Source organism: Actinia tenebrosa, unplaced genomic scaffold (assembly GCF_029948245.1).
Source record: "Actinia tenebrosa isolate PJP-AT-01 unplaced genomic scaffold, QUT_ActTen_1.0 PGA_scaffold12__29_contigs__length_12842862, whole genome shotgun sequence".
Taxonomy (NCBI): Eukaryota; Metazoa; Cnidaria; class Anthozoa; order Actiniaria; family Actiniidae; genus Actinia; species Actinia tenebrosa.
This window is the reverse complement of record NW_028292572.1, coordinates 3,436,124-3,459,116: the sequence shown is the minus strand read 5'-3', so window position 1 is coordinate 3,459,116 and position 22,993 is coordinate 3,436,124. Positions and strand designations below refer to the sequence as shown.

Sequence of the window (22,993 nt, the reverse complement as noted above, 5' to 3'; positions counted from 1 at the left end):
TCACGGGCATGCGCAACCAAATTCAATAGAAGCTCCCACACGTTGGATATTGCGTGCCAAGGCAAAGACAGGCACGTTAGTCAAAGATCTTTAGGGTTGACTATGGCCTTGATGAAGCTCTATGTCTTCATCTAAACTTGGATGCATACTTCATACCTGATGAAGTCATCCTCATAGTATTCGAGTGGTCTTTATATAAAGATCACATGTGTCTTTATATGAAGACACATGTGTCTTTATATAAAATCACTTGAATACTAATGAAGAGGACTTTGTCGGGATAAAGGTTCATGCACGTGACGTGTATGGTGGCTCCAATTGGACCATAAGCTTATGAATTATTAATGAGTGTTTTAAATGTAATAAACTGTATGTGTGCACAAATCAATTTAATTTTATTTATAATATAGCCTCGATATAACGCGCGCTCTGATTGGTTAAATGGCGTGCGCGAGAGTGCAATAACAAATCGATTTTGCACGCTGACGTGATTGAGTAGCGAGCAATATGTAGAAAGATTGCGTTAGAATAAAATTTAAACTGATTTCCATCAACAACAATTTTTTACGGTTTTGCTATGTCATAAAAGCATTGGTCATTGATTAGCGTGGTTTTGTCGAGTTTCCGGTGCACTGGGACGGTTGCTTAAGCACCCAAACATGACTCGATGGAAGCACGCTAATCATTTAACAATGTTATTAGGTTTTAATGTTGTTTTTTTCCAAAACGATCTTTCTGTCAAACACGCTTTGTTAATGGGAATAGTACGACGAATGTGATTCGTTTATTTGCCATAGTTTGGAGAATTGTTATTTTGATCATAAAGCAACAATTGTTCAAATCTTAAAATGTCTTTTGCTATCTGTAGAAAAGCAACAGAAGCTACGTTCATATCATGAATATACCGGTGAAACATACGTAGAGCACTTCGCCTTTGTCTCGTGATTTTTAAACTTATCTCGTGTTTCGCCCAACACTCTGCGTGCTCTATTTTATCGGGAGAGTCATGAAAATTAGCTTCTATTGCTTAAATCAAACACAATATGCATGATACATGCAATCTTATCACAAGAGTATCATTGTTCGCGCTGATCGGCCCGCATGTGTCGGTACATCGCAGCGCATGTCACCATTTTTTTCCTTATGCTACATATCATGGAACCTCCAATAAGCGTCGTGTCATATGTGGATAAAGTTATTTGTTGGTTCTTTCCTAACTTGCGAGGTTTTTTCTGCAGACTATCTGTTTGGCCTTAATTCCTAAACACAAATTACAGCCATTCTCAATCACACGTGCCGCTCTAGCGATTGTTTCTGTAGCGACGAAGAAGCTTTTCGTGGACGTCAATCAAGGCGTTCCCATGACATTTTATAGGCACGTGCCCTTATAGCTTTGTGTTTTCCGACAAAGCTGCAGCTCTGGTTCGTGAGGCTGAGAAATCTGTCCCTGAAATAGAAGTAAAATAATTTTGTATTTGACATCCTAGTCAAGCTATTTTATTTAAGAAAAATACCTGATCATTACCTCGTATTTGATTTTGGCGAAGCTTTTTACAAGAGACAAGGGCCTTCAAATGGCGTCGAAATTTCTCACTTTGCAAACTGTAAATAAATGGGTTGATGGCTGAGTTAAACATGATCAGAAGCATAGTACAAAGGGAATTTACATAACTGTAGTGTATGCCATAATGGTGAAGAGTATACATAATGCAATCAGGTAGCCAGCAGACTGCATAGATGACACTGATAATAACCAACATCTTGGTTACTCTTTTCCTTGACTTCAAAATCGCGCGTTGTGCACCTTGTACTTGGTTTTGCTTGAACCAAAGATCGTAGATGACTCTGGTGTACAGAACAAACATAATGGTGGTGGGAGTAATCCCTTCTAAAAGAGTCCACACAGTGCTGTAAGCTTTTGCAAGCCACGTATGCTCAGCTGGCCATATTTCCTCGCACCTGCCAAGCTCGAGGTCATAGTCTGTTGTGATGAAGGAAGGAATATTCATGACCAATGCAAAGATCCAAGTAAACATGACTATTTTCTTGACTTTTTCGAAGGTAAGTTTGAGCTTCATAGAGAAGGGATGCACGACCGCAAAGTATCTCTCGAAACAGGCAGCGACAAGAGACACTGAAGAGCCAACAGCACCAACCCATGCAAAGTTCCCTCCTGTGAACAACTTACACATCATTGTCCCTGCCAGTAGATCAGGAAGATTGAATTTATCCCCGAAGATATATTGCAGAGAGAAGAATGTCCCAACCATGATGTCAGATACAGCAAGGTTGACGAGAAGGTAGTTCATTGGTGATTTCATGGATTTATTGGTCAAAATGATCAGTATAACAAAGGTGTTGCCTATCAGGTCAGCTAGGAATAGGATAGATATTGTCGTAGTAACAGCGAGCTGGCCATGGAGAGCACTGTTGCTAGCGTACATCCCAGACATGTTGGACTATTCTGCATGAAAATATTAATAAAAAGTAAAAGTTTTGTTAAACTCTTTGTAGGCTTTGTATAATTTGATGAGGGTAGAGCCGACGAATCACGGAGGCTTGCTTCCATTCTGGTCCTCGATTGCTGGTCAAATTGCAATATGGAAATCGGTTTTTGTGGAATGAAGAAAACCAGAGAACTTGGAGATTAACCCTTAAACAAAGGAGAAAATCCGCAAACAACTCTAGACTAATTACATACGACGCTAAGCCCAGCAGAAATGGAACCAAGGTCGTATTGCAAATTGTTGGTCAGCGCACGCCACCCGTGGTACCATAAAAAAATTAAAAGCGCAATCGAATGAGAATTGGAAATGCCTTGAAACTTGGTTAAACTTAGATACACTCGATTGAAGAATCGTTGTCGGGTTCAGAAACATAGAACATAGAAGCTGAGACCGATATGGCACATGGAAAGTACGTTAATTAGATGCATGCTGTGACCGGCGAACCGTGGCTTCATCCACTATTTTTAATACGCGTTTGGCATTCTAATGGATGGTGCAAATGAATAAATTATAATATAATTATGTCATTTCCCATGTGCCATTTTGGTCTCAGCTTTTATGTTCTATGTTTCTGAACCCGACAACGATTCTTCAATTGAGTGTATATGGCTCCAATAGTCACCAAGCAACATATTGTTTTCACATTGAGAAGTGGAGGATAAAGAATCCTATTTTAGCTTTTAAACCCCAATCTCTTGGTGATACGTGCTTAAAATACCGATTTTTTAAAAAATATATTAGTTATTGAAAGTCATAAAAATTCATCTAAATTCATCGTTAAATTAGTTAGCGACCAATTCTGATGCAACTTTTTTTGTCTACTGCATATTAGCAAGCAGTAGACACAATGCCATCGAGTTTACGCGGTTGTACTTCATATCCTATTTAACTAGCGAAAATTATAGCTAAATGACATATGATATTACTGACATAAAGCCTATCCCGGTGTAAGGGATGTAAAACGTCGAGTTACTTCGGATTTCACGTGCACAGCTAGCGGTGCTTAGCAACGATAGAAGATGTTATCCGAACTCGGCCGGCGCACTTACTGGTCATTTGCGACTGCTTACGATTCTTCGTCGACTGGGAAACGTTTTGCCGACGCTTCAAACCATAATTCGGTAGGATTCAATGCTTTCTACGAGGTAGTAATGAATTTTATCTGTTTGATTTTTATTTTTGTTTTGGTTTGTGTTTGTGTTTTGTTTTTTGTTTTTTTTTTTTGTGTTTGTGTTTTGGTTTTTGTTTTTGTTGGGGTTTGTTATTTTGTTCTTGTTTTGGTTTTTGTTTTTGGTTTTGGTGGGTTCTTGTGTTGTGTTTTTTTTTGTTTTGGTTTTGGTTTTTGTTTGTGGTTTTGGTTTTTGTTTTGGTTTTGTTTTTGTCGTTTTTGTTTTTGGTTTTTGTTTTTGGTTGTTTTTTGTCTTGGTTTGTGTTTCTGTTTTTGTTTGTTGTTTTTGGTTATTGTTGCGTTTGAGTTTTGGTTTTTGTGTTTTGGGTTTTGGGTGGTTTTTGTGGTTTTGTTTTGTTTGTTTTGTGTTTTGTTTTTGTTTTTGTTTTTGTTTTTGTTTGTGTGTTTTGTTTTTTGTTTTGTTGTTTGTTTTGGGTTTGGTTTTTGTCTTTGTTTTTGTTTTTGTGTTTTTGTTTTTGTGTGTTTTGTGTTTTGTTTTTGGGTGTTGTGGGCGGTGGGGGTGTGTTTTTGTTTTTGGTTTTTGTTTTTGTTTTGTGTTTGGATTTGTGTTTGTTTTTGTTTTGGGGGAGGTTTGTGTTTTTTCTGTTTTTGGTTTGATTTGTGTTTTGTTGTTGTGTTTTTTGTTTTTGTTTGTTTTTGTTTTGTTTTGTTTGTTTTTGTTTGTTTTTTTTTTTGTTTTTGTTTTTGTTTTGTTTTGTTTTGTTTTTTTTTTTTTGTTTTTGGTTTTGTTTGTTTTTGTTTTCTGTTTTTGGTTTGGGTGTGTTTTTTTTTGTGGGGTTGGATTTTTGTTTTTTTTGATTTTGTTTTTGTTGTTGTTTGTTTTTGTTTTGTTTTGTTTTGTTTTTGTTTTTGTTTTGTTTTTGTTTTTGTTTTTGTTTATGTTTGTTTTTGTTTTTTGTTTGTTTTTGTGTTTGTGTTTGTGTTTTTGTTCTTGGTTTTTTGTGTTTTCTTGTTTTTGTTTTTGTTTTGTTGTTTTTTTTGTTTTGTTTTTGTTTGGTTGTGTTTTGTTTTGTTTGTTGTTTGTTTTGTTTTTGTTGTGTTTTTGGTTTGTTTGTTTTTTTGTTTGGTTTTGTTTTGTTTTTGTTTTTGTTTTTGTTTTTGTTTTTGTTTGTTTTTTGGGTTTTGTTTTGTTGTGTTGTTTTGTTTTTGTTGTTGTGTTTTTTGTTTTTGTTTTGTTGTTGGTTTGTTGTTTGGTGTTGTTGTTTTTTTTGTTTTGTTTGTTTTTGTGTTGTGTTTTTGTTTTTGTTGTTGTTTTGTGTTGTTGTTGTTTTGTTGTTTGTTTTTGTGTTGTTTTGTGTTGTGTGTGTTTGTTTTTTGTTGTTGTGTTGTTTTTGTTGTGTGTTGTTTTGTTTGTTGTTTGTTTTTTTTTTTGTGTTGTTGTGTTTTTTTGTTTTTGTTTTGTTTTTATTTTTGTTTTGTTTTTGTTTGTTTTTGTTTTTTTGTTGTTGTTGTTTTTTGTTTTTGTTGTTTTTGTTGTTTTTGTTGTTGTCGTTGTTGTCGTTGTTGTTGTTGTTGTTGTTGTTTTGGAGAGAGGGGGGGTGGGGGAGTCAAGTGTCGTTTAATAAAACATGATGCTTTCAGGTATTTGCTATATTTTAAAAAGAAGTTATCGAGAAAAAAATAATAAACAAATAAAAAGAGAAAAACAATGGTCGACAAATGATCGATTTGGCTTGTTTTTGGAAAAAATATTTAAGGTGGCTGACTACTTTTTAACATTCGATTTGAGCCGACGATGTGCGCGCGCTAAAAAACCGCTGAAAAATCTTCACGATTTTATTGTGAACCATACACGTGTTGCACTTCAAGAGGGCAAAACCCTCAAATTTTGCACGGGACTCTATAATTTTGTTTGTTTGTTTACCAGAATAACAGGTAATATCCCATTATTTTTCAAAGACAATTCTGTTTATTAGAACAATGTAAAAAACCGTTCCGTTTGTTTTGTGCTAAATTTTTACGATAACTTTCACACAGTAGAACCCTTGGCCCGATTGTACGAAGCCTGGATAGCGCTATCCGACGGATAAATCTTATCCAGTGGATAAAGTTATTGCAAAACAGCATCGACTTATCCACTGGCCCTGAACAAGAAAAAGTTATTCCATTGTCTACAATAGTTTATTAAACCGACTTTGATCAGTATTCTATAAATATAGTGTAAGTTACGTGTTCGGAGAAAATTACTCATGTTTCTTCCTTAGTTACGGTTTTATGATTTTCTTTTTTTCATTTTTCTTGGCATTTTTGAAATCAGCATTAAATTTCAGGTTAAAAAAGTTTCAATTTTCTGTTTAATATTTACCAAAGTAGTCAGCCACCTTAAGAAAGCCAGATCCCGTGAAGAAGACCAACAAAGTATAGCAGAGTATATCCCAAAGAAATGAATGAACAACTTCTGCAAAAACAAAGTTTCAGACATACAATGATGTGTTTTTGTTTGTGCCAAGACGAAGCATGTCAATGATGCCTAGCATGGACGATTGTTACAGAACCGCAGTATTTACAATGACATACCTGCAACTGAATATTTTATATTTATAGAAACCTGTACTCATCGAGTACGTTTTTTTAATGTTCTTGTTGATATTGCTTCATGAATATTGAGCTGGGTGGCATTTAAAACAATCAAATTTGCTAGGATAATTAAAAGAAAGAAACCATGAATTCTCATAAATAATAAAACGAATTGCTTTTATTGCCAGATGTTCTTTCTAATTTAATTTAATTTAATTAACAGTTTTTCTTTTTCTATTCTTTTTTTTTTCTTTTTCTTCTTTTTTTCTTTTTAGCTCATTTTTATTTCTCCTTTAAATACAACATGTAACTATATGAGCCTTTTCTCTTTATTCCTTCTTCCATATTTACTACGACGAAGGACTTACAATTGATGTATAAAAAAGGTATAATTTTTGAATAATAAATAAGGTAAAACGCAAAAAAAAAAAAAAAAAAAAAAAAAAAACGTTCTCGAACATCGGACCAAATTTCACGTGATGTCTTTGCCCTTGCTAATACATTTTGAGTCAACTCAAAAGAACAAATTACAAACGCTTGAAAGATTTCCGTCTCTTTTTAACGTTTTAAAACTATTATACCATATAGATGTATTTATAACATATCGGCTATTTTAAGCCACCAAAAAGGGTTTATAGAGAAAAAAGACCTTGTTTCCTTGAGATTGTAACTACTGTACCTAACAGTCGTCTCAGTAGCGACGGTTTCTGGACTGTTCTAGGAAATGGACGCTCGGCGTTTTTGAGAACTTCTTCTCCATCAATATTCTAAAAGAATTTTATAGCTGGAACTGTTTACAGGATTTTTTTCTTTTTATGCATTGTAAACGTTGCTTTTCTGCATGTTCGAGGAAATTCACGAATCTCAAAACCGATGTAAAATTTTCTTAAAAAGTTATTGCGATTGTAAAAGTTAACTGTGATTAGTTTTATCGCTTACTTTGTAACGAAATTCGCCTCAACAAAATAATAACTGCTTCATCAATTTCTTTGCAATTCAAACAAGCGTAGCTTGAAAGAAAATCAAGATTTGTACGATATTTGTTCACTCACCTGTGGGAGAAAGTGCAAGATATACCTTATCCTTGTTCCTTATCCTTGTATCACATTGTCAGGAAATTATTGTTTTCATAAAAGTTAAGGAAAACACAATAGAAAGACCGCCAAGAGTAAATCCAGTGTAAACCGTTGCATTCATTACCGAGAAGTGTTAATTTCACCGTTTATTAATTAAATGCCATGGAGCCAATTACGCGCAGTAATTCTGAGCCGACAACACGGGTTTATATTGGCTTCTCTCTCCTTAAATGGTTTTTGGCACTCACTTCTTGAATACGTAAAGAATTCTCTCTTAATGTTTGAATAGAATCCAGCTAAGATAAGAAAGCTTTTCAGAATTCCCAAATATCAACCAGTACGTACAATGTTTTTTTTAAAATCAATTTTCTTGTTTTGACTAATCGCTTTTGCAAATTCTAAACTGGCCTTTCACAGGTTTTCTATTAAATAGTCTGATCCACACAACGCATAAGAATATTAGAAGATCTCATTGGTGTGTAATGCGATATACGATTCACCCTAATATCATCCCCGCAAGGTTATTAACCCATACTTTAAATTTATTAAATTAAAAAAAAATTTAAAAAAAAGATAGGTTGCTTGGAAAGGAAAACCTTGAATTAACAGTGATTCTATGTTAATGACCATGTACATTTTTTCCCTTTTAAAATCAATATAAATACATTTTATTTCCTTATAATATAAAAACGATCGATTACAATGTTTGTATAGAAAAAATATTGATTAATATAATTACAATTAAAGTTGCAATTAAAATACCAAGGTGTAAATTAAACGCGCTCTGATTGGTCAATTACCGTTTTATATAACTCAATATAGATGGTTCGGTACTTGAAAAAATATATAACAAACCAGTTAGATAATACCAGCTTAGGTATGACTTCTTGATCGAGATTGCTTTTCAAAAAAAATTTTTTTAATAAACAGAGTGCAATATTTTTATTGGATAACTCAGTAAAAGGCAATGTCATGGATATATTTAAAGTGTATATCAGGTCTAGAATTTTTTTACGGTTTTGGCATCTCTAGATGATATAAATAAATATTCCAAAAAAAATTTTTCGATTTCGAATTTTTTTCACCTCGAAATCAGCCTTCAAAGTTAGATTTCTGGCGACGCCCAGTCGTGTTGGCCGTGTTTTAGGAGACTGGTAACTAGTGACGTAAATTCGAGAACCGAGAAAAGCGATTGTCAAGGATACGAGTAGACAAAGTATTGTAAACATTGACCCGTTAGTGACTTTCATTCCTTCAAAAAACATAAATTTCAATATATAATTTCACAAGATGGCTACGAACTATTACGGGAGTGATTGCAGCTCTGAAAGCGAGATTTCAAGTATATATTCAGAGGAAGAGGATGGAGAAATAGAGGACGAATGCCATCAACATGCTGAAACACACGAGTCAGATGATAGCTACCCCAGGTCTGAATCTCACGAATTGGTAGGACCATATTCTTCAGAACCACTTGCTGATGCGGACTGGCTCAGTGAATATAACGAAGAAATTTCAAAGATCGAGAAGAGAAATGAAAAGCTTCAAGAAAGATTTGATGGCGTCACGCCGAATAGCGCTTGGTACGTAACTATCAAGATCTAGCTACAAGCTCACTCTTTTTGCAAAATATTTAGTTTCGTTTTGATTTTTTTACTAACTCGCAAATCTAAACGTTTCCTCTTTTAGGTGTAGATGCGGTCATTGCAAGAAAGACTTACTTCAAAAACCTCAAGAGTGTAATTGCTGTCACGAAATAGAGGGTTGTCTCGAGTCACTGAAGTCTTCCGAAGTGCTCGAAGAATTGGAAGTACCTCCCATTTGTGTGACCTTACATCCAGGGTTTGAGCCTGTTTGTTTAAATCGCTGGTCCCTACGTTCATCATGTGCCAAGTACCGCACTATCGACGGATATAAGTATAGACAAACTGGCAGTGAAGAAGAGTGAGTAAATCCTTTTTTTTCTTCTAAGCTTAGTTTTAATTACATGGGCCCAGAACAAGTAAGATAACTATGACTAATGTTTTCTTCCTTATTTTCTTATATCTTTTACTGTTCACGTGCTTTACAAGTCATACCATGCCGTTTTAAAGTATTACTTATTTCCATGATAATGATGTAAATAGCAATTGTAACTGACAGTTGTTTATTTCAAGAATATATTCTTGTTTGTTTGATAAGTTTATATACTAACAAATTATCATTTCATATTTTAGGCTTCTCCGTGCAACAGCTTACAGGGAATTCACCCAATTGGTTCATGGTTATCAAGGAGGAGGATCCAAGAGAATCCCACTGCCTGCTTGTGCATACCACTCAATAAGAAAACAGTTTCCTAGCACCGATTTTTGTGGATACGAAGATAACGAGTGATACATATTATATTATAAACAGAACATTGCATTAGAGTGATTTTACTCGAAGCATGAAAAAAATTGCACTACATAGTAGTAGATATTCACTGTTTTCTTTTGTTTTACTTCGACTCTCCTCACTAATTATACAACTTTGTATCATGGGTCTAATAGAAATGACTCAAATTGCCTTTATGAGGGTTGTTTTGTATTTGTCACTTTGTATTGCACTTACAACTATAATAAAAAATTATAAAATAATTAATTGTAAAAAGTATTACAAAATGATACATTTCTACATATTAATATAAGAGTGAAGTCACTAAACCAGTGAAATGGATAGTAGACTAATACACCTTAGCACTGAGACTCTAATGCCATTGTTTTCTTTTGTGTCTATTTGACTATTACACCTTAACAAGTAATTTCTATTTCACGGGTTTAGTAACTTCACTCTAAAAGCAAGAGAGTATTAACTGCTTTTCTGGTTTTTAGGGCAGTCTTTCACATTCTTGTGTCCTTTCATGGGATTCTTGCAATGAGTGCAATGAGGGATTGATTTCTCTATCCTGCCTTCTCCAATCTTCTTTGTTTTCTTCATTTCGGCAGCTTTGGCTTCTTGTTCAAGTACCTGTGATACTGATAAAAGTAATGCACAAATTAGCATGAAGTGAAGTAGTTGATGACAAAATTGTTAGTTTATATTATACTTCTATTATGTTATGACTGTTAGATTATTCAACATATTAGAAATAAACCTTCATGACTTAGACACAACAGTCTAATTATGAAGAAAGATCTATAGTGAAAGCACTGAATAAGGACTTGGTGATATTTGAACACTGAAACAGAGTGCAGTCAGTATAACCAGTGAAATAGTACAAAATCTAAATAGTAGTAATAATTAGCACAAATTCATTTGTTTTCTTTTGTTTGGTTAGCACTATTCAGTGCTATTCAGCTAAGCAAATTTCACAGGTATGATGATGGCACTCTTCAAACTTAGAAACATCAATGGGAAATAACATCCTACTCACATGGTGTTGTGGGTGGTACATTGTCTACAACCATACTCTTTCTTTTTTCCTTTTTTTCCAAAGCCACAGTTTTACTTTCTTTTACCAGCATCGTGTTCATTGATGGTGGGGTCATTTCTTTTAATTCTTTCTGTGCCTCTCTTAACATGTCTTCTTTCTGCAATGCTTCGAGAAAAGTGATGTATATCTCTTCCACATACCCTATTGATAAAAGATAAACAATAACATGTATACAAGTATTTTTTGACTTTTTGTTAAATCAGATGTGCCGAAATAGCAATTCTTACCATAATCTGGTTTTATTCTCACATCTCTTACAGTAGCCTCCCCATTTTTAAACTTCGGATAAATAAATCTCACTTGGTCTGATCCATCTGGCTTCTTTTTTGTCTCTCTAATGATATTGTAGTTGAAGTGGCTTACAGCAAGTATTTGTCTTGGAAGGAAAGAAAACAAAGAGAATGATTATAACAAATTATTATTCTTATTATTATTTGAATATCTTAGTTTGATTTCATTTGTTTCTTTATTTTGCATATTGCAATTCAAGTTTTTGCAAGAATGCAAATATTTAGTCATGCATTTATGTCTTATTTCTTGATAGCTTTTATATGAGAATAATACTATGATTATAATATTAGAAAAATATATATAGCAAAAATACATATTAATACAAGTTATACACAGTACTAGATACCTGCAATACATTCCAGGGAAAGAGAATGCAATCATTTTGGGACAAAACTGATTTAGTAGCGAGTGAAATCCCTCGAGGCAACTTGTTTGCGATAAAGGAGAGGCCTGTTTAATGCCAGCAACAATTCCTTTTTTGCTCAATGCTTTGTCCAGTTTCTCATATGCCACAGAATCTAATAAAGAAAAATAACATAATTATAACAGTCAAATAGGTGCTAGGTACTAGGAGTCAACTTTTCTGGGCTAGAAAAATTCAATTTTATGCACCAGGTTTGGGATTTGCAAATAAGAAGTGGGAATTGGAGTTGCTCAAAAACATAACTAATTTGAGAGCATGGGATTTGGCCAGGAAATGGAATTTGGATCACTCTTCCAAAACCGTGTGAACAAAACAGTGGTGACAAATTTTGAAATTATCAACATAAAAATAGAGAAAGAGTACCAGGGATAAGCCATTTCCTAGGTGTTATGTCATCGGCATGTGAGCACTTATTGAACAGAGGGTCAGGTAGATCTTTATGCCTATTAAGAATGTGGCTTTTGAAGGAGTTGAATTTTGACCAGATGATTCTTCCGGTTCCACAGACAGTTGATGTCGCACTCCAATGGAGATGGTTTAAGCAAGGCTGAATCCAGTCCTTGATTAATTCACATCCTTTTTCTCTTGCAACTTTGTTCAGAGCCTTCTTGACAGCTGCAAATTAAATGCAATATATTACTATTATTATCATAATATACATATGCCATTAGAATAAATGTATTCATAAACAATCATTCTGACTCCAAAGGTGACATGAAAACAGGTATAGTTGACCAAGAGATATTCAAAGATAACTGTAGTAAATATTTACTAATATTTGCTTTGCCTTCATTAAATAAGTGGTGTAGAGGTTTAAAATATGTCACACCAATAATTAATAAAATATGATATTAATAATAATACCACTAGATATTCATACATTTCTTTAGGTGCCAAAGATCAAAATAGTGAGTAATATTTGGCAGCTTTTCTCGCATGTGTTTGGCAATGGAGAGATGTCTGTCAGATACGAAGGTGCCAATTGTAAGGCCAATTTGAAGAAGGAAGTTGATGCTCCTATTGAAACCAACGTACTCCATCGCCGTACTGCTACCAGTTTCATTTCTCTAAAAGGAACAATGGCACAATGCAAAGATTAGCATTAATTATCTTATAGAGTCAAATAAGAATGTGTGTACAGAACATAATGAATGTAAAGTCAACAAAGTGCTTTTTTACAAGTTTAATTCTCACTACCTGTTTTGGCAGTAAGGACAGATATAGTAGAATCATAACATCCAATGATGATAACATACCTGTACGAGGGAAAAATGAATAATGTTCGGCAAATTACAAAGGAAGATTGAGTATACTCCAAATTTGGCGCTGTGCCCCATGCTGTCATGCCTGGCATCTCCAGATAGTGTTAGGGGCTCTGGCAGTGACTTTACTTCACTTAGCATTACTTTTTGGTACTTTTTCCAAAACAGCAGGATGGAAGGAAACAGCTTTTCCTAAAATTCAAAAAATAAATTTACATGGAAAATAATTCTCCTACTTCTCAGGTACAGAGCCCTTGTTTGCATTACTCAACTAAATTCAACTATGATAGATCATTTTTATAAATAAAGCATTTTGTAAACATTGCGTACCCCTTGATGTTTAAAGAAAGTAGTAAGTGTGATGCAGGCAACTCCCATGTGCTGAAATAGCCTGAAAACCTTGCTTGCAGAAGCACCTGCAGTTAGGACAGCAAAGCACAGGAGAATATTACCAGCTGGGATCTTAGTGCCTGTCATGTTGGGTTGGCTTCTCCAAGTATTTTCCTTCTTTGGGAATCTGGGGTTTTGGCATGTAGTAGTGATATTGACCATAGTCCCTACTTCTCGGTATGTCACAACAGGGTTTTCAGTCTTGCAGGAGTGGCAGAAGGAGAACAACAATAACAGCTTGGACAAGAAGACAATGTACTTAGGCTCAGTTCTAGTGCTATAGTTGCTTGAATTGAATCTGTAAGACAAAACAACAGCAAAACAAATTATTTTTTGTCAAGATTTAAACTATAAAGATCAAATTTATTCCATACCTCTTTCCTGTCATATGCTCTTCATCCTCCGTTTCAGTTTCTGTCTCTGTATCTGTGTAGGGGTGATAGTCAACGTCATCAGGGATACTCTCAGGCTCTTCCTCTGTAATGTCATAGTCAACTGTGTCCTCATCATCTTCCTCCACTTCCATATTTACATACTCATCGTCTTGTTCCAAATTCTCTCCGATCCTTTCTCCAAGACCTTCTTCATGGTCGTTCAGCTGTGTTAAATTACACTGAATACCACAGGACGATTTTGGAGTGGGTTCCTTTGCCAGAGAATCGATCTTGTTTTTTAAATCGATGCATTTATTATGTAGCAATCGTTTTTCTTCTTTGAGCTTTTTGCAAGCCAAGCAATCTGGAGTCTGGGTGCTGAAATCCCGCGCTGAAGAACAATCCTCGGCACTGATTACTGTATCAGGCTCCTCTGCATTGTCTACAGGTAACCTGTCTTCATTCTCAAGCTCTCTAACAGGTCCCATGGCTTCTCTGGACTCACCAGTACTAGCAGCGATCATGTCTCTAAGAATCTATATAGTAAACAAACGATAGTGCTACAGTTGGGGCATATAGTCCAATATGTGTGACATTTTTTTATTATCAATCGACGACTTACCTTTCGGCGATTTCTTTGAGAATTGTTGGCTTCAGCTGAACTAGTCGATGGAACTGGGTAAAGTTTTGGGTATGACACAATTCCGGTCTCATCCCTTACTAAGTGTGCCAGCTTTCTGTCGTCTTCTCCGAAAGAGTAACGCTGACTGTAGTCCTCTGGAGAAAAGTGCTCCGAGCATATTGCCGAAGTCGCCGTAGGCGTCCATTTTGCTCTTCTTTTCAACACAAAATCGACCCATCTTTTCCTTCTAGCCTTTGCTATTGGTCGGTCATCATTAAAATAAGGGATCGTATGAAGTTTTATGCCTTTCTTCGTTATATTTGAACACCCTCCAACCACGCACCTACTAGGCATATTTACAATACTTCGAAAGGCCGATCTAAACTGTGTCACCGAATTTACGTCACAGAAAAACTAGTGCCAGTCCATTAGCGTCTCCCAAAACACGGCCAACACGACTGGGCGTCGCCAGAAATCTAACTTTGAAGGCTGATTTCGAGATGAAAAAAATTCGAAATCGAAAATTTTTTTTTGGAATATTTATCTATATCATCTAGAGATGACAAAACCGTAAAAAAATTCTAGACCTGATATACACTTTAAGTTTTGGGTCCGGAAGTCGTTTTCCATACGATTGACGTAATCAAATCAAATTAAAAGTGGTAATTAGAATATTAAGTAGCTTAATTTAATTTGATGACGTCAGCTAATTATTCCATTTATCCAGCTATTCACGATGGATAGATTCCGAGGAAACGCTATGAGAGATTTGAATTATTTAAAATAAAATATGAAAAAGTGGCTAATTTTTTTAGCCTTTTTTCTTGTTGCACTGCAAGGCGTCTCTTCACGCGGTAAGTCGAATGATCATGACTTTGAATTTCAAAACTTTTTGAATGATTCTAAGATTTTGCTCGCGTATTCAACAGGAAGCGCGCGCGCATTTTGGATGAAAAGTTACTAGTAATTTTTATCATACAATTGATCAAATAACTTTCGGTTAAGAACAAAACAATCCATAACTTGCGCAAGGCTAGAGATAAAGAGTTTACCGTCTAAATATTAAGAAACTGCGTCTTAAACACACGTTTGGGAAATCAAGTGATAAAATAGCTCTTTATCAACATTTTTATGAAAGGTGTCATTTATTATTGGGGCAAAAATTAATCTTGATAAATGCTTACTCTTACTGATTCAATTGATTCAATTTTTAATATCGAACTTAGTTACACCGTTATATTTTGAACATGTTCTATACAGATGTTTTATACGCACAGCCTTTTACTTATATACTTTGTCTTTTTTTTAAAGAATCGCCGCTTGACGAGATTTCACCTAATATGAATATTCCAATATTCATTATCTCAAGACTTTGGAGGTAACAATTTTCATTTTGTAATTCTAAAACTAAAAGTTAAAGTAAAGAAATCATGAGAATATGCGCTTACATCAGAAAAAATCTGTTAACATTTGGTCAGCTACGATTTCAAACTCACGCCCCCTCCCGAACCCATACAAATTATGTCTCAAATACACGGTTTTTGGATCTTTTCTCAAAATAATGACTATCTAGGCAAAAAAACAGAAGTGGATTCAGTTAATTCAACTATTCACGGACTGTATTATATGGTTTAGATTGAATTCTATTGAAAAAAAACCACTGTACTTTTTGAGTTGAATGTACGTTGTTGGACGTATTTTACAAGAGAAAAGCTAGAAAATCGTCTCTCCCTGAAATAAAGCAGAACCAGTAAAAAAAAAAAAACAGAAGTGGATTTGAAAACTTTGGGTTTTCCTGAACATTTTGGTATATAATTCATAGGAATTTGTTAAAATTTAGAACCGTATTTTTGCTGATTTTATAAGCTCATACTATCCGTTGGCCTATACATTCGCCTCTCATGGTTTCTTAGGTTTCGTAGCCTCGAAAACACGCTTACTACTAGTTAGCGAAAGAACAGAAGATTTACGGGTCATTTAGGATTTTTTGTCACGCAGTTTACTTGTGCTATATAACTTTACTTTTAAGAACAACCTTTTGCTTTGGAAAGAGAGGAATAAGACCGAAAAGTGCAAATATTCCAAATGTATGGACAATTTTTTCCAATGAAGCATAAAGAATTTGAAAGGACGGTGGCCCATAGGGAACAACTGCAAGCAAATAATAAAAGCTTTTGCAAATGAAAAAAAAGCTGATGCAAATAAATGAAAGTTGCTGCAAATAAATGAAAGTTGCTGCAAATAAATGAAAGTTGCTGCAAATAAATGAAAGTTGCTGCAAATAAATGAAAGTTGCTGCAAATATATTAAAGTTGCTGCAAATAAATTAAAGTTGCTGCAAATAAATTAAAGTTGCTGCAAATAAATTAAAGTTGCTACAAATAAATTAAAGTTGCTGCAAATAATTTAAAGTTGCTGCAAAAAGAAAAAACATTAGGACAAATTATTAGAAAAAAAAAAACCAAAAGCTGCTGTAAACAATAAGTAAAAACGTCTGCGCGCGTATTATCACTTGCATTATCAGTTTGCAGCAACTTTTATTTGTTTGCAGCAACTTATTTTACTTTTTGTGATTATCATTTTGAGTTCTTTTTCGGTGTATTTTTTAAGAAGAGCGCTTATCGTGTTAAGAAGAATATTGACTTTTAATGCGTAAAAGATTTGAAAAGGTTTAGAACCTCGTATCATAAAACCAACTTAATCTTTTATTGGAATCCAAGCAAAGAATTATCAGTTAAGTCCAAATATTGCTTTATTTTTTAATAACATTGGTGAATGCAATATACTTAACATTTTTTGTTTTTGTTTTGCACTTTTTAAATAGATATAAAGTAATTAGTCTGGAAGAACCGAATTAATAGTAGCCAATGCAACGTGTTTTTTATGTGAGACACACAGAATGAACCTTCCTTCACCCTCCTCAAACTGTATTTAGCGGTGTTTGAAATAAATTCCGCATGTTTTCCTGACAAAGAACATTAGAACTTTGTTTGATTCTTTTGTAACAGGAACGTAATAACGAACCACCAAACATTAATAATGCCATTACCGAGAGCAGCACCACACAAGAATCTTATTCAAGTCAGTCATTTTTGGAAGTAGATGACAAGGAGCTCAAAAGGAGCCCGAAACCAGAACACTTTGCAGGGGTCAATGACGAATCAGTGCCGAAAAATGATATTTACAGAAGATCTGAGGATTCATTTGATTTGACAAAAAACACAGGAAAACCAACAGGGTTTTCCCAGTTTTTGCCAAATGAAAACAGGAAACCTAAAGGGGTTCCCATATCAACGCCTCAACTTTTGGGAGAATCAACAGGATTTACCCAATTGCCACAAAATGTCGAGGAACCAATAGAATTGCCGACTAAGTTTCCAGTTGGGAACAACGAAAGAAAACTGCTTAGTGCTCCTACAAAACCCCCCGTAGAAGAAAACATCTCCGCGAAAAAAATGAATGGCTACGGCGTTGAAGATGTTGCAATGGTTCACCAAGAGATAAAAGCAGCCACAAAAGCTGCAGCCAACAACGACGACTTGCAAACCGGAAGTGTGTATTCTACTAGTGCTGCTGTAATTCCTGGTATTCAAGAAGATGACACAACGCATAATAGGTTTCTGCCGAAAGTAAATGGCTCTGTCATCACTGAATCAGACAATAAGGACGAAAGTTTCAAAGAAATGCGACCCACAATCAGTGAAGAAATTTCTTCAGACGGTAATGTATTCGTGCATGCATGGGCAGGTGGCATGATCACTTAGCGTATGAGTGTACAGCCTTTAGGCTAGGGGACCCACACACATCCTAAGAAACAGGGCACCATGCCATTTAGAGTGGCGAAGGAGGTGGAGAGGGGAGAGGATTTATCTTATGGAAATCCATAAGTACCATTTCAGTTTTATGTTATATTTGCATTTCTTATGAGATACAAATGACAATCCCTTGAAAATACACAATACAAATCAAAGGTCATATATAAATCCATATATGTTCTGTGTATACACGGATGCACGGAGATGTTTTAAAATGTAATCATATCCACCAAAAAGGTTTGTAAGTCATATAATATATTCTGCCGCTATATAAACCTGCAAACTTTTTTTTCCTCTCGATACAATTTATATACCCCAGAATGATATTTTTTCACATTTGTGCATCTCTTTTAATCCAGAAGTGTTGATTCCTCCAACGTCAACTTCTGCAAGATTTTCACCACGAGGTCGATATAAATTGCGTCGTAGAAGACGTTCTGCAGATGTAAGTCAATTGTTTTAGCACTTTATTTAACTATTGATGTTTTTTATAACATAGTGCACTATCGTGTGAAAGTAGTTTGATTGAGTAGAGTTTCTAGATGGTTCTTCCCTGTGCTTCAACGGTTTTTTCTCCGGGTTCTTGGCTGGTTTTCGATCACGTAACAATGACGGGCACAAGTTTATTAGCTGCTATTAAGTGCTACCCTCACAAGAACCAAGGACTAAACAAAAGAAGGGCAAAAACTTTGGGTATTTGTAAACTTTGTATCATGCAGCAACATCTACGCTGTAACAAGCTGTAGATCCCGTATAACCATTTATTAAAGAGTTACGTTGCTCATTTCTAATAGCCTTCTAATGGAGGCCTCAGTTGTTGTTCAGGAGGCTATGGCCACGATCACGCCACATGTGAATAGGGTTTGTATGATGTATCGTTCTTCCCCGGCAAGCCAAAGGAGTTTTTCTTCAGTTTCACCAATTTTTTCTTCGTCCGGTTAAATCAATATGTTAGTTGAGAGAGTGTGCTTAAAACATTAAATCTAGTGGTAGATATAGTGGGTGTGGAGAGTGGAATACGTTTGAACATCACCGTCTGCCAAGGGAGAATCAGCAATGAATTCTCTGTTTTATTTAAATTTCCCGGCCTTACCAACGGTCAGGATCTACCAATGGCTCGACTTTCGAGTGGCTTTTAAGGTGGCTGGATCCCCTCACGCTTGACCGCTACCTTCCACTTTTGGAACGCTGGTGCATAAACGTCTTTTATCCGATTGCAAATCTTTTTTGCACATAAGTCACATAAAGATTGAATTAATGTTTGATGCAGTTTTTAGTGAGATCGGACGTCATAACACGTGATTATGATGAAATATTTGTTTTCGTTTAGAAAATAATTTTAGCCTTGCAGAGCGTTCAACACTAAAATGCTTCGTACCACATAATTATATACTGGATACCTCCATTTGTGGGGATTTTTGAAAAAATCTATCTAGCTATTTATGAGATATTTGAGATTATTTAAATATAATGCATAATCTACTTCAAAACTAAACAATGGATTTCATACGGCCGAAATCAATATTTCAGAGCTATATATTCACAAAAGTCATTGCTCATTTAGTTTTACTCTGTATCTAGTTTTATAAGGAACATTTTGAAGGTAATCGACTTATGCGATTTTGTGAAAACGTATAGTGCAGTAGACGGGGTAAACCGTTTGATGCGCACTTTTCATCGCAGTTTTCTAGTCAATCTTACTAGATCTTCCATTATTCTAAAATTCGCTGATCATTTCTCTCAAAACTACGTCAGGATACAAATTAGAACTTAAACTAATATTACACAAAATTGCAAGACTATTGAACTCATTTAAAGCTGTCTAAAGCGAACGAGAAATACAGAAAACATTGATCGTTTTCCAACGATTTGATGCTCTGGGAATTCTATTGTTTGCTAATGACCATAACACCAAATTCTTTCGCACCATGCACGGTCTGATCTCGCTTGGCCGCTTTCCGATTTACTCCCGAAGCATGGTAATACACAGTTTTGACAAACGTCCCACGTTTGAATAAAAAAAACTGTGTATTACCATGCTTCGGGAGTAAATCGGAAAGCGGCTTTAAATGAGTTCATTAGTCTTGCAATTTTGTGTAATATTAGTTTAAGTTCTAATTTGTATCCTGACGTAGTTTTGAGAGAAATGATCAGCGAATTTTAGAATAATGGAAGACCTAGTAAGATTGACTAGAAAACTACGATGAAAAGTGCGCATCAAATGTTTACCCCGTCTACTGCACTATACGTTTTCACAAAATCGCATAAGTCGATTACCTTCAAAATGTTCCTTATAAAACTAGACACAGAGTAAAACTAAATGAGCAATAACTTTTGTGAATATATAGCTCTGAAATATTAATTTCGGCCGTATGAAATCCATTGTTTAGTTTTGAAGTAGATTATGCACTATATTTAAATAATCTCAAATATCTCGTAATCAGCTAGATAGATTTTTTCAAAAATCCCCACAAATGGAGGTATCCAGTATATAATTATGTGGTACGAAGCATTTTAGTGTTGAACGCTCTGCAAGGCTAAAATTATTTTCTAAACGAAAACAAATATTTCATCATAATCACGTGTTATGACGTCCGATCTCACTAAAAACTGCATCAAACATTAATTCAATCTTTATGTGACTTATGTGCAAAAAAGATTTGCAATCGGATAAAAGACGTTTATGCACCAGCGTTCCAAAAGTGGAAGGTAGCGGTCAAGCGTGAGGGGGTCCAGCCACCTTAAGACCCTCTACACTCCATCATCACTTTCCAATATAAAAGACGTAATAGAAATACTCATAAGGACGCAAAGAAAGCTAGGCACTGGCGAGACCAACCTCAGTGACAACTCCCACCTCACTGACATGACCAACCATCAATTTCTATTCCAGTATTAAGCGTGGCACACCCAATAGTGATCTTATGGAATAAATATACTTTAGAGATAACCCAGTCATTTGTTTTAGGAAGAAAATGAAGATGTAAGGAGATCGTCCAGGTATCGCTTGATAAACTTTAATAGAGCGGTAAGAAATTTTCAGAAGACTACAGATAGGCAAGTGAATTGCAGGCATGCAAATTACGAGCAGTTACTTAGCTCGACCATGTCTAACAAGTCTATGTCGGTGCATATTAAGTAATATAATGAATGACATGGCTAGCTAGAAAACCGTGAAATAAAAGAGATAGCCTTAATTGACGGCTCTGGCGTTATTCCTTCGTCGGAGACAAGGCACAATATCAGAAACCATATCTAGCAATTTTGAATCGAAATTTAAAAAATTTGCTTCTTTTAAACAATGGTTGAAAAAAGCTATATGGAATGTTATCTTTAATGTCATTTATTAATCAAATGTTTCATTACTATCATTATTATCGTTATTTACCAAGAATGATTGCTATAACGAATTGTCAAGGACTGTGTACGTAGTCTTGGCCATTACTGGATGGCTATTTGCTGCCTTCATGATGGTCGTATGCTGCCTAAAGTTTGGGTAAGATGTTATAAATGACGTGACGGTCATGCCTCGAACGTTAAGTTTGAAATCATTCCTAAGGAAATATAAGACATAGACATGACAGTCTTTGTGGTTGATATAGGTTTGTTTACTGGCCTTAGAACTGATGAAGTAAAATAATACTTATGACATTGTAAATTTACCGGGGAAAAAGCAATCTTCATAATTAGACTAATAAAAATAGCGTCCTGTATCCTCCAAATCGTGCATTCAGATTAGCTGCGCCAGCGGTTGCTATTTTATCTCTATCCGCGCTCCGAATATATTCTGACGCCATCCCATTGGATAACGGATTGTTAAGCAACAAAACAAATAGTAGAACAAAGTAGAAACGTAAATTGAGAGAACATTAAAATAAGTTATTTACCGTCCTAGTAAGGTACGGATAAGGAAAAAAACTGTGCCCTCGGCATTGAAAATCTTCCTTGTATATCAAGAGCTTGGGCCAATATTTTCTACCTTATCCGGAACTCCTGGGCGTTAAATAATTTCTGTTCATTCCACTAATTCCATTTATTCTCAGTCATATAATATCAGTCATAGAAGGAAGCAAACAAAGATATAGCACGGAAAATTTCAGAAAAGCCTAAAATACTTTAGCATTGACTAATAATTTATTCCATTTATTCCATAATTATTTATGAACGTAATAATTGTATGATTGTCTTGTGTTTATTTACCGAGTGCAGGTGGATCTGTCGCGGAAAGTGTGAGAATGAAGATACATCAGGGGCACATGTTTGCCGTTGCATACGTCACATGGAAGATCTTGAATCGGGACAAGAAAACCAAACCGAAAACAAACAGAATGAAGTGTCGATTTACGAAAAACATGATAGAAGACCAACCGGATACTGTCATGTAGAGACTATTCACGAAGAGGATTTAACGAGCCTTCCTTCATTGACCACACAAAAAGAGACAATAGAAAAAGAAGGTTTAACGAGCTGTCCTCCCCTACTTCCTCCAATGCCCAAAATCTTGGTATTTGAAAAAGAAGAAAAACATGTCTCCGCGAAAATGACTACCAAAAAGGTTACATTCAAGAGTGACGTGGATTGCGATATGGAAACATCACAGCGACGAGCTTCAGAGAAAGTGAAAGTTATCCGAAAGCTTTCGTCTTCCATTGGCAGACCATCACTACTCGATGAAATTGAAATTGCTAAAGAGGTCATCATGGATAGAAGAGCGTCCAACGATAAGGCACGTAGTTAGATAGAATAAAAGCTTTACAGAAAATGTATGCAATCAAGTTGATATTCAAGTACCTCCGATGATTTGCTGAGAGGTGTAAAGTTTGCAACTACTGTATTTAGTGCGGTGTACCATTTTACTGAAGTCAACACAATGAACCTACAATTTCTTGAATTTTAATGATTTCGCACGTGCTGTTTATTGTGCTTGTTCGTTCTCCCCTTAATCTCTTACTATCTCTCAGGTATCTTACAGTCCAACTACTAATTAAAAGTAAGGGGTGGGTTACTTTCGCTTATTATTTTATAATTCCAAAAGTCTATCAAAAAGTTTTAAATAGAAGTATCGTTGCTTCCTA

At 35.2% G+C, this 22,993-nt stretch overlaps 3 protein-coding genes across 5 annotated transcripts; 1 reads left to right on the top strand and 2 right to left on the bottom strand.

The window, feature by feature from the left end:
- Window positions 1–784: 784 nt before the first annotated feature.
- On the bottom strand, window positions 785–2,453 carry LOC116303368 (thyrotropin-releasing hormone receptor-like). The gene is made up of 2 exons (XM_089028386.1): window positions 1,515–2,453; window positions 785–862 (listed from the first exon to the last, which is right to left on the bottom strand). The coding sequence occupies exons 1-2, from the start codon at window positions 2,451–2,453 to the stop codon at window positions 785–787; spliced, it is 1,017 nt and encodes a 338-aa protein (XP_088884512.1).
- A 5,841-nt stretch (window positions 2,454–8,294) lies between these two features.
- On the top strand, window positions 8,295–9,904 carry LOC148911981 (uncharacterized). The gene is made up of 3 exons (XM_089028444.1): window positions 8,295–8,872; window positions 8,979–9,233; window positions 9,506–9,904. The coding sequence occupies exons 1-3, from the start codon at window positions 8,580–8,582 to the stop codon at window positions 9,660–9,662; spliced, it is 705 nt and encodes a 234-aa protein (XP_088884570.1). The 5' UTR covers window positions 8,295–8,579; the 3' UTR covers window positions 9,663–9,904.
- LOC148911980 (uncharacterized) lies at window positions 9,419–14,601 on the bottom strand. Of its 3 annotated transcripts, XM_089028436.1 has the most exons (10): window positions 14,104–14,597; window positions 13,482–14,017; window positions 13,048–13,405; window positions 12,712–12,909; window positions 12,336–12,522; window positions 11,819–12,070; window positions 11,378–11,549; window positions 10,968–11,116; window positions 10,681–10,881; window positions 9,419–10,282 (listed from the first exon to the last, which is right to left on the bottom strand). In XM_089028436.1, exons 1-10 carry the CDS (start codon window positions 14,455–14,457, stop codon window positions 10,116–10,118), a joined length of 2,574 nt encoding a protein of 857 aa, XP_088884562.1. In that variant the 5' UTR covers window positions 14,458–14,597; the 3' UTR covers window positions 9,419–10,115. The 3 variants fall into 3 exon arrangements, with proteins under 3 accessions (XP_088884562.1, XP_088884563.1, XP_088884564.1); XM_089028437.1 differs by lacking the exon at window positions 10,681–10,881 and having other exon boundaries at window positions 14,104–14,599; XM_089028438.1 differs by lacking the exon at window positions 9,419–10,282 and having other exon boundaries at window positions 10,687–10,881; window positions 11,041–11,116; window positions 14,104–14,601.
- Window positions 14,602–22,993: the final 8,392 nt, after the last annotated feature.